Source organism: Rhodnius prolixus, unplaced genomic scaffold (genome assembly GCF_049639745.1).
Source record: "Rhodnius prolixus isolate KJV_2025 unplaced genomic scaffold, Rpr scaffold_2, whole genome shotgun sequence".
Taxonomy (NCBI): Eukaryota; Metazoa; Arthropoda; class Insecta; order Hemiptera; family Reduviidae; genus Rhodnius; species Rhodnius prolixus.
Window position 1 is genome coordinate 62,374,495 of NW_027411592.1, and position 16,489 is coordinate 62,390,983.

Here is a 16,489-nt window from a genome sequence, read left to right on the forward strand (position 1 = left end):
CAACTGTCCTTATGTGTCATTGTCACTGTGTGGGGGGCTAGTCTCTTCATGAAGACGAACAGAATTACATGGTCTCACTAGCACACAGATCTAGTACACTGGATAAGGGCAGTGAGATGGGGTACACAGCTGACTGAGAGCGGGACCAATGGTTGGCTGTGGCGCGCGGGATGAGAAAGAGCGGGTAATAGTGGCCCGCTCGGCTTTCTCCCGCCAAGCGTGTTAGGCGCGCATGTCCTTTAGGGGCGGTTTATATTTCTCTCTCTACCAACCCTCAGGCTGTCTCTCTCCCTCCCGCCGAACACCCCCAACTATATTTCAAGCTCACAACTTCACTCTGACTAGTCTACCTTCTATCTTCATATCCATAGTCTCCAGTTTTGGACTTGAGCGACAAGTGCGTGGTTATTACACCTCAACATCTCGGCTCAGTTACACACTCACACACACCCATTACATCATCCATTATCAAAACACCTCTCTCCCCCCCTTCCGGTCTGCCTCACCTGTCGTAGACGCGCTTCCTGTTCTCTTCAAAATACTTCATCAAGCGTTAGTTTCAGCAAAAAAAGGCACCTTCATCAGAATCATAATATACAATCTTCCCTCCGCTTTTTACTTCGTCATCAACATGGTCATGAGATCGCCTACAGTTCTACTCACCCTAATAGGTTAGTCTAGTTTTTTTAATTAATTTATTTCTTTTGATTTTAAGCCTTTCTGTTAGTTTTAAAAATTAATACAGAAATGTCGCGCCCACTAAACAACATACAAAAAAATTTTAGCAATCAGGTGTACCACACAAAGAACGGAAATAAAATAATCCGCCAAACATTAATTACCATTAACTAAATACAAACTGTGGCAAACAAATGAACTTCTTTCAAGCGCACATACTGTTTTTTACTTCTCGTCAGAGAATACTTTGCAAAAATGGTTATTTTCTTCGGTTAAAGAGTTTTCAGACGTCTTGAGGTATCTTTTGCTTCTGTCTGCCTGGCCAAGATCAGGGTAATTCAAAACTAAGTATCTCAGAAAGTTCCACTTTGATATTTGGAGGCGCCACTAGAACTCGACAATTAGGTTTTGGGGATGGGCAGAAGACAAACCGGAAGTGGCGCATTTTTGACAATTTTTTTTATGGTGTTTTTTTTTATTGGAACTGTTTTATCTTTGAGCGCTCTCGGCGTGCTCATTGGAAAGTCATTTTTAAGACGGCTCTCTGGCAGAAGCTTGTTTCTAGAATGGAATCGTACGACCTCATTACCTGTAAACGGAAGTGACAACTTTTCGGCAGAGAGTTTTAATTTATAATGATTTATACTTTTCTTATTTCATAAAAATCTTGAATTCCAAGATTTTGTCGAGAATCGATTTCATAAATTACGATATCGTGTATAACTCTTTACCAAAAGAGGATGCAGATTTTTGAAATGCACTTCCTGCCATCTAAAGAAGTAAGAGAGAAAAAAATAATTGAAATGCATTTAAATTTATGTAAACCAGATTCATCTCACGTCTTCTCAGATAGTACACAAGCCTAGGCAGTACAAAGACTGCGAAGACTTCATGCATATTATATAAATAATTTATAAATTACGATTGACACAATTTTAGTCTTGTCCAAGACATTTTCCAAGAGTTCCGCAACTTGGAAAACCATCGCTTAAGTTTTTTTTTTTTTTAATTTTTTAGATTTTCTTGGAGTGAAATCATATTTGGTAAAAATGGTAATGTTCAGTGATGAGACAGCGTTGTTGCTTCCGGTGTGATCGTAGTCATCCACTTTTGGGGAAAGCCACCGTGCACTTCGCGTACCGATCTGAAGTTCCCACAAGCTCACCGCACAGAAATTGGGCCTCAGTCAGAGGGGAAACTGATATTTCTTATTTCGTTGGTAGGTAGCGCTCTCTGCGAGTTTGTAATGGCTTTTTAGATCTGTCAGGAGATGATTTGTTTTCTACGAGAGAGCAGCTTCTTTCACATCGTATCCATATTTCGCTTTATAATTGTTAGGTTTCTTTGACCAGGTAACCACATACAGGTTTTGGTTTGTACGGAAGTTAGTAAGAATTTAAAGAACAAATAAACAATAATTATTTAAAGTTGAAGAGCTTCAACTAGGTGGCACCTTTACAACGCCAACCGGAAATAAATGCTCCTAAGTCCTCTTCCACGTAATTTCCTATCTGGGTGTTCCGCGTAAATGTTTTAAATAAAAGTGGTGACCTTTCATGTTTTTTATGAGCAAACTCACTTTCATAAAAAACTCATCGAAGCCTTTTAAAGCCAATCGAATTAACTGGTCAAAAAAGTTCAATAAAAGTCACTTTTCCATATGACCGATTTTTTCAAACATAAAATTTCCCCCTCCTAAAAAAGTATCTCTAAAATGAATTTTTCCTTGAAATTGTTTCTAATAAAGATGTCTGGTTGTCGTGTACGTAAAGAGAATCGATAGATAGATTGGAGAATCGATTCAAAAACAAAAACAAGAGAAATGAAAAAGAAATAAATCTAAAAACTACTTTTTCGAAACGAAGACCGCAAAAATTGTACTTCCGGTGAATGCACTGATTCAGTAAGCAGTGAAAAAAACCTTGTTCCACTTCCTGTTACCACGTAAATCTAAAGATTTGTAAGTCTAAACAGATAGATATAGCGAATTATAATTACAAATCATTAAATTTTAAAATTTAAATTGTTTAAGGTTCCAGAGCAAATTTTGTTTGAGACATATTCGAAAGAAAATGCAATTAAGTGCACTTGCCTTTAAGTATCGTTTCAGAATAATGAATGCACTTTCGCATCTCTCATATGTTGTTCAAAAATTTAAACTCAATTTAAAAATTCCAAGTTCGAAGTGCCACTTCACTAAACGGATGGCTCGTCCTCTTTTCCTTGGGTTTCATGGCTGCTACAACTTTGGGCACCCCCACAAAAAAACTTTAGAACTTTTATTTGAATGATTTTCTTTACAGGAAAATTCTGATTTCGTCGGAAGTGGGTAGTCTTTCTCTCTAAAGTGCACTTTCAGTCTAACGTACGGTTTTACAAACCGCGATTTGAGTTTGGTGAATTGTTGTATAATTCGTGCTGATGGAATTCCAGTAAGAGAAATGAGGATGCACGTCAGAATTAGTTCCCTTCAACTAGCCCTTGATGTCTTGCATTGTGCATCAACCCGTTCTAGTCGGAAAGTGGGATAAAATGCAATTCACACAATGCGGGCATAGTCTAACATCATTAGATTGCAAAGAAAGTATGTGGGTTTCCGCGGGTACATACTGTCAAAGTGGATACATTTTGTAACCCACATAATACACGTTCCATTCACTCGAAACAAGCATGACCATACCTGCGATTTGGGAGAATATCATCCTCATGGGACTGAGCGGCCGCTTCAGAATTTAGTCAGACGCTACGACACTTCCTTGAGCAGCAGCTTTTAATGTAGTAAACTATAGAATACGGCTACATTTTTTAGTAAAAATGTTAGTCTTAATAGAATTTAGTTGAGTCATCAACAGCTGCAAGAGGAAATTGCGTAAAAGTTGAATACAAATGTTTTAATTATTTTTATCAAAAAATCGTTCCTTTTTCTACAATAATATAGTAGGCACTGGACTCTTTCGTGTATATTTAAAAAACAAAAAAAACCTGACAGAACTTACCTCTTCACATCCTGTTCCTGTTACAAAACAGAGAGAAATAATAATACAGAGAGAGAGAGAAAACACCTGAACACCCGGCTTGTCCAGAAACATAAAATGTGACAGACGTCAGACTTTTTGAAAGACCCTCGATGGTGTTTTTCATGTCAAAATTCTCCTTGACAATCACCGCTCTTCTTGACCTGCTTTAAGCAATTTTTTTTTAGGTGGTTTCGATGTGGTCAAAGTAGAGCATAATGGTTCAAGTCCAAAAAAAACTTATTCTTCGTTAGCCTCAAACTGACCACTTCCTATTCAGCGCAATAAAAAGGAAGTAGTCCTCACACTGGTCTTGAATTGGGGATATCCCATAGACCAGTCCGAACTGAAAACCAATACCCTAAATCCACAACACCTGGATTGATTAGAATCAGCTGGAAGAATTTTGTTTACCCACTCATCACACCAAATTGGTTTTCCTATCACCTTAGAAGCGCTTTTCATCAAAATTTTCCATTGATTATGTAAATCTCCATATGTGCTATGAATATATCAGTCTAAAACTGATCAAATGATGTTTATCATTCTGTAATGGAAACTTTTTTTCCCGGAAAATGAATTTAGGCGAGTTTCCGGAGGAAGGACGGTTATTTTAGTTCTGGCAGGAAGTGCGAATGCTGTTATTGTTCAGTTCTTCTTCCAGGTTCTGGAAAAAAGATCATTCTATTGGAAGTGCAACCGTACAGAACGACTTTAGCTGCCATTCTCTGAACAGTTGTTTAAAGATTACAAATGTTTTGACTATAGATGGAGTTCTGGATGACTTTGACGTCCAGTTTCCTTTAGCGCTTTTCTGTTCGTGTAACTTGCATAATATTTTATACAACTATCTAATTTACCAAACACTTCAAATTTCAATATTTAATAACATAATCAGCTGTACGGAATACTCGCTAGATTTGTTTTGTATTTAACGAAAAATAAAATACAATTTTTCTTGAGACAAGAAAATGTAAGACTCAGCTGCTAGAAAGAGAACAGCGAATGAATCAACAAACATCCGTCTCATTATTTTGTAAATTACCAAACAAGAAAAACTGTACGTGTCTCTGTTGGATGGAAAAATATAATAAAACGCCCGAGATGGAAAATATAATATATTTTCTCCTTAGAGAGTCACTAGTTTCCCAAAGTACTTTTAATAACGTTACTTCCCTCTTTTCCCCCAAGATCGCTTTTCTTCGCGCTAAATGTTGCAATTTCATTTGGGTACTTTTCTTTTACTTGTCGTAATAGGGGAAACTGGTTTTCTAAATTAAATTTCGGTATAATAAAAAACAACAAAATTTACAGTATTTCCCTCTTATTCTGATTTTAGTTTAAGTAGGAGTTTCTTTTGTTCCGTTTAATAATTTTCCAGGATTGAAAAAGAAGGAAAATGAATAAATTCCAGTTTTAGTGGAAATAACATTGCTCCAAATGGTCTAAAACAAAAATCTAATATGAACGCACGTCACTTCCTGAAGCTACTAATTATATTTCCTTCCATCCCGTTATGTAAACAAATTTAATCTGGTGTTTATAACATTATACAGTTTGCACATTTTTTAAAATAACTGGACATACTCTAAAATAGTGATTTATAGCGAAAGCGTTCAAATTTATTACTACACCATTTCTGACTGACTGTACATAATACCAAAAAGGCACTTTAGAGTGAGCTGCTTTCATTACCCCCTCTCAACAGTCCCTTATTTGAATTTTCCTGGATAAATGGCCGCCAGTGTGATTAGGAGAAGATGAATGAACGACCATCACAGAATAAATGAGAATTGTGAAGTTAAACTTTTGGCCATTGTGTTGATAAACATTGATTTACTGACAACATTTGTTTTATATTTTTTAAATATAATTACATTAGACGAGCCAGTGGAAGATATGATTCTAGTTTGTAAGATCTAAGTCGGGAGGCTATGATTCGAAAAGTTGAGCAGTGGCATTTCCAGCTGTTGGCTTACCTGATTGAGCAAATTAATGAGCAAATTGAGCACCTTGAGTATTATGGGAGTCTTATAAAGATACAGGTAGTCGGGGGCGCCACGGTAGCCGAGCGGGTAGAGGCGAGAGCTGCGAAGCTAATATGTATTGTGGTACTGGATTCGATTCCCCCGGTCTTAGGCCTTGGATTTTATTTAATGGTTAATATGAGAAATTTATAGTAAAGTATGTTTGCTAGTCGCCTCCGTCCACAACACCTAATTGGTAGTTGGACGCAAAGCCCCGCCTGAAAAAATAGGCGATTACTTTACTTTTACAGGTAGACGGGATAGCTCTCTGATTGGCGTAGGACAGGAGTCGGCAACCTATTTTAAGTAGAGAGCCATTTTTCCTTAAATAACTTTAATAAATCTTACCAAGAGCCGCAAGGATGTTAATGTAAAAAACTCTGTAGGTCATTATTATTTTATGATATTCAAAAACATTTAAATGTTTTATATACTTATTTTTAATTATTTCAAAGTAAATAAACAAATAAATAATAACTAAACCTGGGTTTGATTGAAGAGGAGGCTGCCTTATATAATTACGTACTTTGTTTTGATTTAATTCTATTCAATTTCAAACCTGTCGCATTTAAAATTATTTTTGAAAAATATCATTAATAAGTGAAATTTTCATTTCTTTCAATAAAATTAACATAAACGATATATTTTGGACAGTCTGAAGAGCCACACAATTTGGATAAAAGAGCCGCATGCGGCTCGCGAGCCGCGGGTGGCCGACCCCTGGGCCTAGGACGTTCGGTATGATTTCCTAATCCTAACTTTTCATTCCCTCTCCGAATTCCACTGCTTCTGTTTCCTGTCTGTAGACCTTTTCTCCTTCCTCAGGGATAAAAATGTGGTGTACTTCTTTGTCACAGAAAGAAAAACCAGCCATTCGACTGTTGTGGGCCTTCCAAGTAGAGGTTATACTGACTTAAAGCTGTGCAGGCAATATAAATGTGACCACTAATGAGGGCAAACACCTCTGCCGAAACGATAAATGGACAACTTTGCACAAACTGCTTTTATGTTTTGAAACATAAAAAGGAGAAATTAGAAATGTCAACCAATAAGTTTCACCTCATAAATCGTAAAAATATACACCCAGCCAATTTCTACATCCGGTGGTGCAAATTATAATTTGATTTATTTTGCTGGAGTTTATTTAATAAAATAAATGGTAAATAAGGCGTGAAAGCGATATCGACAAGAATGAAGGTGATTGATAATTAGCGAGGTTGTGGGGGGTGTACTTCCTCTGCAGACCGGAACACAGAGCCGTATCATTAATTAAACAATCACAGATCAGACAAAATCATTTATTTGACCTCTACCTGTCATTGGCGGGATTTTTATTTAGTTAGGGGGGCTCTCCTATTTCTTTGTAAACATTATTTATATGAAGCAAATTTGTTCTTTCGCTCGCTGACGCGTGACGTCACAAGATAGTCTAGAACAATAGGAGCGCTGCAGATTAATGGAGGTGGCCGTATTGTGCGACCATGTTAATTTAATAAGCCCAGTTTGATGAAAATTCTACAAATTAGCAAATCGTTTCACACATCCTGCCTGGAAGATTTACCCACAGTAGATTCTTTGACTGGCACTAGGGAGATGTACTGAGATCGCGCTTCTATCCATGAGGCATGTTTTGAGGATTTTGCGGAGGTGGTAACTGAATCACAAAACACTGGTGACGTCAACTCCACTTCCTCTTATTCAAGATCTTCTCCATACTCGCAAGTTTTAGGAAACTATTCCGGCATCTCACTGACATTACACAGTTTGTAAATCCGGATATTGCACTGAATGAAACTTTGGTTTGTCAGTTCGTAACCTGCGTTCGTACACAGACCCCACAGGAGCCCGAACAGCTATTTCAAAGGATCTGTGGTGATAGTACATGTTGAAAAATAACTGATGTACAAGTAGATATTAATATAGATTCGAGATAAGATAATTAATAGTAATTGTTCCATTACGAAATAGATTGCAAAGATTGAGCCGGAAAATGGAAAATGCTTCAAAATAATTATTGTAAAATTTAAATAACCCATAATTATGTAGAAAAATGTTTGGCAGAACAATGTTTATTGGCTGAGTTCTCTGCGGCTTCGACATTTGTAACCAAACCATAAATGACTTATTTTTAGTTTCCACAAAAATTCTCTTTTTAATTTCAGTGTTTCACTTGCACTAACGGACGGGATGAGCGTCACAGGATGTACTTTGTTTTCTTTTTGGTAAATATGTGGCAAACGGAAGTGACAACACTGTAAGAACACTCCATGTCTACCCGAGGTGGATAAAGATGTAGATTTGTACGCAGAGGAAAAAACATATTTCGATTTAGCATATTTTACGTATACTAATTTTAGCGAGGATTTTTCGTTGGAAATAGTATTCGCCGTAATTTCCCCCGTATTAGTATCTAAGTGGTAGAAGAGTACATAACGACAGAACAGCACTTTAGAGCAAAACTCAGTGCTTCTATTCCATAAAATGCTGGACATTTCTTATGCGGAAACTGCATACAATCTACCAGAAACACCGTTATTCAATGGATCAGTTTCAGTGCGGATTGTGCAGACTGGCGCTCGGATTAGTCCCAGGATAACCGACAAAGTTTGGATAGACGACTCATAAGACTGATGCAAAAAGTAGTTATCCTTGCACCGATCACTGCATCCGATTAATTCAGGAATAATGGTAATAGCCACGCTACTGAGAAAGAAATTGAGAATTAAAACATAAGAATAATAATAAAAATAAAAATAAAACTAGTGGGAAGGTTGTAATGGTGTTATCTACTGGCGGGTATAAAGTATCGACAAGGCGGGAATTATCCCGGGCGCGGGCGGGGGATCTCAGGTGTCAGCGGCAAACAATCTCGCAGGCCGGGAAACTTTAATCCGTTGTGTAAACCTTTAATTTCAATAAAAAATAAGAGAATATCGCCGTAGCGCCTTTTATAATTAGAATCGATCTTCTCATCGATTTAACACCACCCCTTTCAAATATATTTGGTCCGCCTCTTAGCTAAATTTTATTTCTTATTGACGCAAATTTTGTTTTTTATGCTAATAGTAAGATGGAAATGTGTGATAAACAAATTTTGATGTTATTAAGTGTCCCCAACACTAAGAATAATTCAAAAATCTTAATTATCACAAAATTATATGTTTAGCAGAAAGACTAGGCGCCTCCAATTCCTTAGACAAATTTTTCTAGAAAAATAGGCGCGTCTTTGTGATCACAGCGACAACTCTGGTGAGTATACGAGCACGACTTTCTCTGACGTCACTTTTCTTTAAACTCTGCATTTTTAAAATAAATGCTCCACTTACTAACGTATGCAGTTTATAAAGCTATAGATTACACTGTAAGGACACTTTCTGCAAGAAACCAGTTTGCACACAGAAGACATTCTTCGATTTTAAACATCTTTTTTGAGCACACAGAAGACAAGAAATAATGTAGTTGTTGAGAAACATTATTGGAAGAATTCTGCCTTGTTATACAACTCGAGCTGGGTTATATTTATTTATTACGTTCCAGATAGAGGATCCTTTTGTAGAGGATAACTAGATGACATTGGGACGAAGCTACGGGTGTGTGAGTGGCGATAAAAGATAAGTTATGATCAAAGCGGCTGGCTGCTGTTGGTCTCAGGCAGAAGTCTGTCCTAGTTGTGCCACCCTTATCGCGGAGGCCGTCAAAGAAATGTAGTACCTTGTTACACCCACTTGCCTTGTTCAGGCTAACGCCACAACAAAGCTCGTTTGCCCAATCTTAACAATTAACTAACTAAAAGCGCCCTTCCCTTTTCAGCTAAGTATTCGTCCAAATTTAACTGGACTTCAATTCCCTATCACTCACTTCCTTCTAACCAGAATCATTATTTATTTACACGAGATAAAGACGAGAGAATGTTTGTACCAGATTTTTTCTCTTTGTAAAATTTCTCATCAGGTTCACCCAGTCGAGAAACATATCCAAGCCAACTGGACGTAGAAAGACAGTCATTTCAATAATCATGCAGCGATCAACTTGCCAAAGCTGCTGGCCATTGCAAGGCTCCCCTACCAGAATGGTGGAGGATTGTAATTTAGAAATGTAGCTAGTTTTACAAGTAAGACGATGGAACGGAGAGATAAGGGTAGGTTGGTTCACATGTTGTAGACCCGCCTGAATAATGCAAGTAGTTGTGCCAAGACACTACAACTACAACTACTTTAGCAACAAGTACTCCAACACACTCTGAACTCTAACAGCCGCAACTAACAACTATTTATTACTACTTTTGCCAACTACAAACTACACACTAACTTCTTGGTTTTACTTCTGTTTTCTTTTACACTGTCTCCTTTCGCAAAACTGCCGCTCTTTATTATTTTGAGCCACTGCGTTCATTATGTAGCCATATACATTTATCTAAGAGTAGGTAAAGTAATATTTTGACTTGCCAGAGTAGAAAATACATTATTCAATTGTTGAATATTACTTTCTCTCACGTTGCTTTCATTTATTTTCTCCTCCTTTAACCAGTAAGGATGGAAAACTGCAATATCCTGTCAAATTATCTTATTTCGGGTTCAAAAATAAGAGTAAAATGTTTTGAAACGAAATAACCCAAAAACGAGAAACCAAAGAACGCTGAAACTTTGTATCAGTTGGGGGACCACTATCTCCAAGCGGTTCGAATTCCTCAATTGGAAGCTGCACTCTGCTGATGGCATTTTCCTCTTTTTCCTCTTTTAATTCTCCATTTTGAGAGTACAACTACTACATAAAATCAGGAAGCTGTGAACAGGAAAGTCTTCCAAGACTAGAACATTTAAACATTTTCAAGAACCTCTGTACTGTTACTTCATTCAGAAAGTTCCTTCGACATCCTCTTTTTGCTGTACTAGAGCTTAAGTCTTACTCGTAGAAAGTTGTGCGATCAAATTTGTCGCCACTCGTTTCACAGGATACATCCGTTTCGAGTTACCGGAGCTCGAAAACAGTTCTTTCAGAGAGAGAACTGTTTTCTTAGAGAGTCAATGAGTATGTGAAGCTCAACGGAAAACATCGCAGCAAGCTTAAACTGTATATTTCCTGTTCGTAACTTAGCAGGGCATTCTGTTCACGACACTGTACTAGAGGGGCTTTGTCCCGGTAAGAAGATATTTTATAAGGCAGGGTGTTACAAAATGGATGGTGCAAGTAAGAAGTAAATGTGTCGACGTAATTCTGAGTCTGAAAAGATTAATAAGTCAGAACCTTGAGTTGTAAGAAAAGTCTAGAAAGTGATTTGCATTTTATTTTAGGCCGCAAGATGGAGTTGGGGGCGCCACCATCTTTATTCCTAAAAATTGCCTCTAATTTACTGGGACGTTTTTGTCCCCTTTTTTTTGTAGGTGGAGAATGTAGAGTCGGGCAGCCAGAAAGATCTAGTGGAGTCTGCAAAAGACTGGAAATAATATGAATAATGATTTAAAGTAAAGAGCTGGTGAAGTGGTCGGGCGCCACAGAGGGAAATGTAATGTTTAAAAAGTGATTTCTAGCCGAATAGGCGGCTAGGGATGTACGGCAGCTAGACCGCGGGTCTCATCTGCGTTGTGTGGGTTCCTACAACCCACAGACGGACGGACCCACAGAAATATTTCTTGTTCTTTACTCCTAACGACTGTCCCGCTTTCTCCTCCGTCTGTCTCCTAACGACCCTCACAGCCGGCCATATGGCCTCCTCCGGAATGTCCTACTAATTCACCAGCCGAACATTCTTTTCTTGTTGGTTCGTTATTTCCATTTTATGACTCAGAAGGAACAAAAGAAGAATGAAAAGACGCTGACGGCACTTTTCCATTCATTGTATTTCAATTGCCTCCATTCATTTCCGGTCTTTATTGCCAACATCTTCTCTCTTGAACAACAAGTCGCTCTTCATTTCATTCATTCACTTCTTGCTCTTTCTTCTAATTCGATGAAGAATTGTGATCGTGCCAATTTATGGAGATTTGAGATCCTCTGTGTGCTTTACAGGAAATGATCTCATGAGTACGTGCTAAACTCATTACTACGATTATGAGCTTCACATATCTTAATTGGGACCAACATAACGGTCAAGGCCCCATCACCAGATTTCCGTTTCTCTTCAACATTTAGAAAAACACCACAGCAGATATGATAGGTTCCTGAAGATGAATTTAGAAAGAAGAAAAAATCACCCATCGTGCTTCAACTACTGCACGATAGCTCATCCTGTTCCCGCTGCCAAACAATACTCCGGAAAGAACTTTCAGGATGCTTTTTGTGTATATTTACCAGGAAGAATACAGTCAAATGTCCGATCGGACCACTTACGTATGCGCTTACGTAGTACAGAACAAAGCTGAATGTGCTGTATCCATTGTTGACGATTCAAAGCGTACTCTAGCAATTACGTTTAAGATTCAAAACTTCCGTATCCGTTTAAACCGCGTTTAAGCTCTCTCTAGTAATAACATCACGCCCATCCATTAGCTGTGCTAATCTCCTTACGAAACGAGAGATACACCCTTACATAATCCAGGTCCAATCTGTAAGCGTTCATGAACTTTAGTGTTTATCAATAAATTTGTTACAACGTTTAGCTCTGGATTTGGCCACCAATCATCCCTTCCTACAGGAATCTGAATCTTTAAGTGTTAATTGTGACAAATGGTGTAACCAATTTCAACGGATTGTGACAATAGCCCGTATACGAAGGAAAATGCTTTTTAAGGCAGTTCTGGGTTCTATGGGAATTCAAGTTTACTGAATAACTTTGTAGGTGTTCATCTATTAGCTACTTTCCCGCCTAAAGTCAGTTTTAAGAAGTTGCGAGAAGAGGCAATGGTGGGTAATAGCTTCAGATCTATACGTTGTTCAACTTCACCAACTGGGAATACTGACTTGTTTCACTAAATCCAGTTTATGTTATTAGAAACGTCCCGATTCTGCAATTACCCTTTCAAAACACAGAAAAAGAAGTGATTCGAACCTAATCTACATACTTTACAGGTACATTTTAGCAAAAATCCGAAATACCATTTGTGGGAAAACCGCAAAAAAATAAGTTGAAAAAATCCAAGAAATTCTATTTCAAAAGAAAGATTTTCTCCAAAAAACGAAATTTATATTGAAATGAAATTCGTACTACAAATAAGGGAAGGGGCACTTTTTGAGGAATGCCAATCAATCATAAATGTGCTGAATCAAATTTTTCTAGTGTATCAAAATGTAATCACTGATCCAAAGAAGAATTGATGCAGTTTTTCTCCAGAAAATCTGGAAGAATGCACTCAGTAAAAAGTTGCATATCATAGTTAAGTGATTGTGAACGCTAATATGCAGTTGTTTCCCTACTTAAAACCAAATATTAAGTTGCGATTTTGAGGTATTTTGTACACAGAGGAGCGGTAGAGGATTTTTTTAAACCAGGGGAGCTAACTAAGGGGAGGTAACTAAGGGTAGCAAAAAAAAGAACATTATTTCCGGTATAAATCAGTACGAACACGACCACAATACTTCCTTTTACAATGATTAAGAGCAAATGAAACTTAATAGGAGCTCAATATTCTCTGATAAAGCTACAAAATGGCGCCGTCCAGAGTGAGAAAGAAGGTGGTGCTAGCGTGGTATTAAATAACTTCTTATAGGTGGTTGTCGCTTTTGTTCGGCCAAACTGGTTTCATTAGAGAACTGTATTATATCTGAATGGACCCAGAATCCCATGGACTGGGGTGTGACTCTAACTTTCTTCTCCATTAATTCTAGAAGGCCACAATTCTAATCCTGGAACACTTTAATGAAGACATTCTTCTTTTCTCTTTCATTTTGTAGTTTTTCTCTTTTTGTGCGTCCCCAGTGGACAAAGCTTTCTCATATTACCAAAGTACAAAGTTCAGCAAACAGTTGGGCAATTAATCATGAGGAATTTATTAGCGCTGAGGAGAACTCCAGCTACCCCCCTCTACCCTCCTCCTCCCTTCCTCACCAACCGTGCTAATTTATTCGCACAAAAATTCATTAATAGCCGGAGGCGATATTGTTCTAGAAGAAGTGGTCGAATGTACTTTTCGACATCTCCCAGCAGGCAAACATTCTGTAAAATGGTGGAAACGTACAACTAGACATTATTTCTGATTAGTATAAATTGCAGCAGTTCTGGAGCGAGCGCTTTTTCCAGAATTTATTTGTGTTACATTAATTGCCGCCCCTTTTTTTACTGCCGCCAAAATGTACAGGGCTGCTGCTACCTGTAGACCTTCATCCGGTTAAAATGGCCAGAAAAGGAGATAAATTTAACTTGTTTATTTGGCTGGAAGTCTGCAATTATTCCAAGTCTTGGGTTCGAGTCCACTCAGTGTTTTGAACTTGTTCACTTTATTGGAACCACTTTGGAGCAAGTCTGCAATTATTCCAAGTCTTGGGTTCGAGTCTACTCAGTGTTTTGAACTTGTTCACTTTATTGGAACCACTTTGGAGCAAGTCTCAGAAAAGCCCTGAATCTGGTTTCTCCTGGAAAAATGTTTTTCATAAAAGTTAAGTTTTTCTTTTTGCAACCTCCAAGTCCCAAGGAACTTTAATTACCTGAACAGTACAGTAAGAGAAAGTTGTGAGATTTCCATTCGTTTTTCCAAGTCCATCACTTGGAAGGATTGCCGAGTTGTGGGAAATCTGTCAATAAGTTTACCGGAAATTGTGAGCGCTCTTTTCCCAAAAGTCTCTCAGCAAAACAATCCTTCCGTTGCATAGATTCTGACCAGTGATTCTCACATTTAGAAAGATTATTGTTGTTCAGCATACTGTCTATTTTCCAGTGTCTTCACCTTTTGTTAATTACTTGGAGCTTTACAAGTTGAGGTCTCCGCTGCTCTGAACTATACAGTGGGGCTGCTATATGTCACGTCGTCGTTTTTATGAACATCAAGTGGCTGGCTACAAAGCTTCAATCAAGAAGTTCTGGCGGAAATCAGAAATGTATGGACGATTTTTTTTCCAGCGAATTGAATATTTGCTAATTTCCTGTAAACTTAAATAAAGCCCCCAGAGAGTATGGTGCGCATTCGTGGAGGAAAAGTCCTTGCGAAATCAAGCACACAAACCTCAGTCCTACTTGAAGGATCATGAAACGTCTTTAGACTGGAAAACTTCTTCTTTTTTTTAATGTTTTGAGGAGGCGCTTAATTTATATGGTCATTACTATAGTCGTGACATTCTATGCGCCGCTCATGACGGAGACGCCTTTGAATTGGCGAGCAGTCCTTGCTGGAGCGAGCGGTACCGCTGGAACATAACTATGCAGGAGTTATGAGCTGGGCCACATTCCAGCGCTCCAGTTCCAGCTGTAATTGAGAATACCTGCCCAGCGACTATATCTCCAGAATGCTAGATATTCCAATAAATTCCAATGGCTGTACATTTTTTTTCTCTCTCTTTTCCTTACCCTAGTTGAAAAGTGGAAGTATTGCGATCGTGCCAAAATTTCCAAAAGTGGGTCGTCACCTCAAAGTGACCACTTTTCCATGTGAAGATCATGGTGAAGTGTTTTATCTGCCCATCCAATGCACCTACTGAGTGTTACACAGAATCCACTGCAGGATTGTAAATAGTAGTTCTGAAACTCCCAAAGAATGTCTAGCCCCCCTCCACAACTAAGCGTACCCGAGATAATTTTTCGAAATTAGGAAACATTTATTCTATTAGTTTTTCAGTTCACAAAGGAAGCAGTAGTCCGATAAATGATTTTGATTGGCCCCAATCGTATGCGCTAATTGATTTAATTAATTTATTTCCAATTGTCGAACCAAACACGGTTATTCTTGTAAATAAATATTTTCGATAAATAATTAACTTCAATTGTTATTAGGAATCAAGTATTTGTATTATTTGGAATATTTATTGATATAAATTCCACTTTTATTGGGGAAGTAATATTGTGTTTAGAAACAATGTGAATTAAACCAGGAATGATTTGAGGATAACCTTCCATTGTTGTGGGATTGATGATTTGAGGATAACCTTCCATTGTTGTGGGATTGATGATTTGAGGATGCTCCCATTATTGTGGGATTGATGATTATTCACAGTGTATGTTAACGCTTATGAATTGATAATTAGTCAATAAAGGTCACAATGACGGGGAGTCTGCGTGAGATTAGCATTACCTCCCTTCCACTCCCAAGGACTCTAAGTTACCCTCCGTTAAATTGAAAGCAGGTTTCTGATTTTTCAGTTGTTTAGTTTTGAATTCCTCTAACTTTTTATCTCTTATTAGCTCTAACTTTTGTGGGAGTTAGTGGAGCAAGACACTATTACAACTTAACGACACTTGCATTTCTCGTAACTTGGAATACTTTTAACTCTGAGTTAGACTAGTGGACTGTAACGAAAACTAGCGTTGCAGTCTAGAACGTTACTGAGTCCTGTCTGAACAAGATCTTTATACCGTCATTGGCTGATTGATCTATGATTATTCTATGATCTTGCTGTGGGGTATTTCAGCCCAGTTGAGATGTTAGACTTTATCTTTAAAGTTTCATTAATTCCTTAACTTTTTTTGAACTTTCAAAAACTATCCAAACAGACATAATTATTTTAGTCTTTTATAAAATGAAAATACTTATTGCATTTTCTAAAATAAATTCAAATTGCTTGAAAACCGGAAGTTTAAGGAATATCAGCGCGATAAAGTTGATGAGTCGTAAACGTAATGAGTGATGACAGTTGTACTAGTTATATCTCTTATCTATACCAGTTCTGCCAACTAGTAATGAACAAACT

General features: G+C 37.7%; 1 protein-coding gene across 15 annotated transcripts in view; it reads left to right on the forward strand.

Annotated features, from left to right (window-relative positions):
• Positions 1-332: 332 nt before the first annotated feature.
• Dscam2 (Down syndrome cell adhesion molecule 2) overlaps positions 333-16,489 on the forward strand; it is a 119,446-nt gene continuing 103,289 nt past the window's right edge. For 7 of the 15 annotated variants that reach the window (XM_074120207.1, XM_074120204.1, XM_074120206.1 and 4 more), the window contains exon 1: positions 349-671. In XM_074120207.1, the coding sequence (XP_073976308.1) occupies positions 632-671 (40 nt within the window). In that variant the 5' untranslated portion in view covers positions 349-631. Of the gene's footprint in view, positions 672-16,489 lie in introns of all 15 variants that reach the window. The other 8 variants (XM_074120209.1, XM_074120208.1, XM_074120213.1 and 5 more) reach the window with 5 other exon arrangements.